Genomic DNA, 1,824 nt, shown 5'->3' on the forward strand with positions numbered 1-1,824 from the left:
CGGAATTCGGTGAAAGTTTTTTGTTTTTAAAGCCAAAAACCCTAAATAATACTATCATATAAAAAAATCGCGTGTGCTAGTTATTAGAGTAAACAATGGCTACTACTTTCATATTAATTAAAATGATTGCTTAAAAATTCCAATTTTAAAATTTCATTAGTAATTGATTCCATAGCAATCCAAATTGAAACTTTTCATGCTTAAAATAAACTTACAGGTCCACTACCATCCACCTTTGTGAATCAATCAGGACTACAAAATTTGGTACTCTATTCCAACAACTTAGGTGGAGTGATTCCAACATCCATTTGCTACTTAAGATCCCTCTGAATCCTCTATTTATCGTACAATAACTTGGAAGGGGCACTTCCATATTGTCTAGGGAACTTGAGCACATCTTTGTTAATACTTCATTTGAATGCAAATAAACTTACAAGCACCCTACCATCATTCACAAAGGGTTGCAGTCTTGAGTCAATCAATCTGAACGGAAACAAATTGGAAGGAACACTGTCCCGAACCCTACTCAACTGCCTAGGTCTGCAGGGTATCGACATTGGTAATAATGAAATACGAGATGTGTTTCCGTTTTGGATGGAAACACTCCCTCAACTTCGCATCCTTGTCTTGAGGTCAAATAAGTTCCATGGAAGGATGTTGGTGGCTTCAAACACTAAGCTGCCGTTTCCAAAGTTGCAAGTCTTGGATGTATCACATAATGCATTTATTGGCTCTCTACCTGAGAGATATCTCAACAACTTGCGAGGTATGATAGATGCCAAGGAAAACCAGACCGATGATGGAGAAAATTTATTTCTAAAATATATAAAGTTGAGGCTCACATTGAAAGGATTAGATCAGTTATTGCAGCGACTACTTAATACCTTTACAACTATTGACTTGTCCTCCAACAAATTCTCTGGGACCATTCCACCTTCTATAGCGAATCTTACGTCTATTAGATACTTGAATTTGTCCCACAATACCATTGGAGGACATATACCGGCATCTCTTGGAGATATGAGTATCCTCGAGTCGTTGGATTTGTCTTCGAACAAACTGGATGGAGAAATTCCACGTGAATTGGCAAAGCTGACATTTCTTGCGAAGTTGAACCTTTCGATGAATAATCTTAAGGGAAAAATACCACAGTTTGGTCAACTTTCCACGTTTGAGAATAATTCATATGCGGGAAATGTAGGGTTGTGTGGATTTCCACTGACGAGAAAATGTGAGGGGGGCGATGGAAAATGGAAACCATCACCTCTTCATGTGGAAGTGGAATCGGATGTGGAGGTGGAGTGGATTTATGTGTTTATTGCTCTTGGATATGTTGTGAGCATAGGAATCTTTTCTTGGCTGCTTTTATTTTGGCGAAGTTTCAGGTATAAATACTATGAGATAGTTGACTATGTTTTAGAGAAGATCTTTGACTTTTGCCAGTGCAGGAAGAAAAGAGAGAGACGAAGAAGAACTGTGAGGAATCTGGCTAGAAGACAGTCGTGAAGATAAGGCAATCTAGCTTGTCATAGGAGAGGAACAGCATAACTCTCAAACGAAAATACCTTTTTAGAGAAAATCAATCGGTAGAAATGAAGTAGAGACTTGGTTCTTCAATATCCTCGGATTAAACTTCGATTTCTTCTCAAAAGATGAAGGATTTATGGAGTAAAGTGGAAGAAAATTGAGAGAGCATATGGGGGTGAAGTTTTCGAAAACTATGGGGGCTAGGGTTGGGGTTGGTTCTTATTTATAGAGTCCAATGAGATCTTTAGGTAATAAGAATAGAATATTTGGTAAGATCTTTTGTCTTATAATTAAATA

The 1,824-nt window shown here is 37.7% G+C and overlaps 1 protein-coding gene across 1 annotated transcript; it reads left to right on the top strand.

Annotated features, from left to right (window-relative positions):
• The first annotated feature begins 654 nt into the window (after positions 1-654).
• On the top strand, positions 655-1,506 carry LOC125198796 (receptor-like protein 9DC3). The gene has a single exon (XM_048097064.1). The coding sequence runs from the start codon at positions 655-657 to the stop codon at positions 1,504-1,506; it is 852 nt and encodes a 283-aa protein (XP_047953021.1).
• The last annotated feature ends 318 nt before the right edge of the window (positions 1,507-1,824 follow it).

This window comes from Salvia hispanica, unplaced genomic scaffold (assembly GCF_023119035.1).
Source record: "Salvia hispanica cultivar TCC Black 2014 unplaced genomic scaffold, UniMelb_Shisp_WGS_1.0 HiC_scaffold_270, whole genome shotgun sequence".
NCBI lineage: Eukaryota > Viridiplantae > Streptophyta > Magnoliopsida > Lamiales > Lamiaceae > Salvia > Salvia hispanica.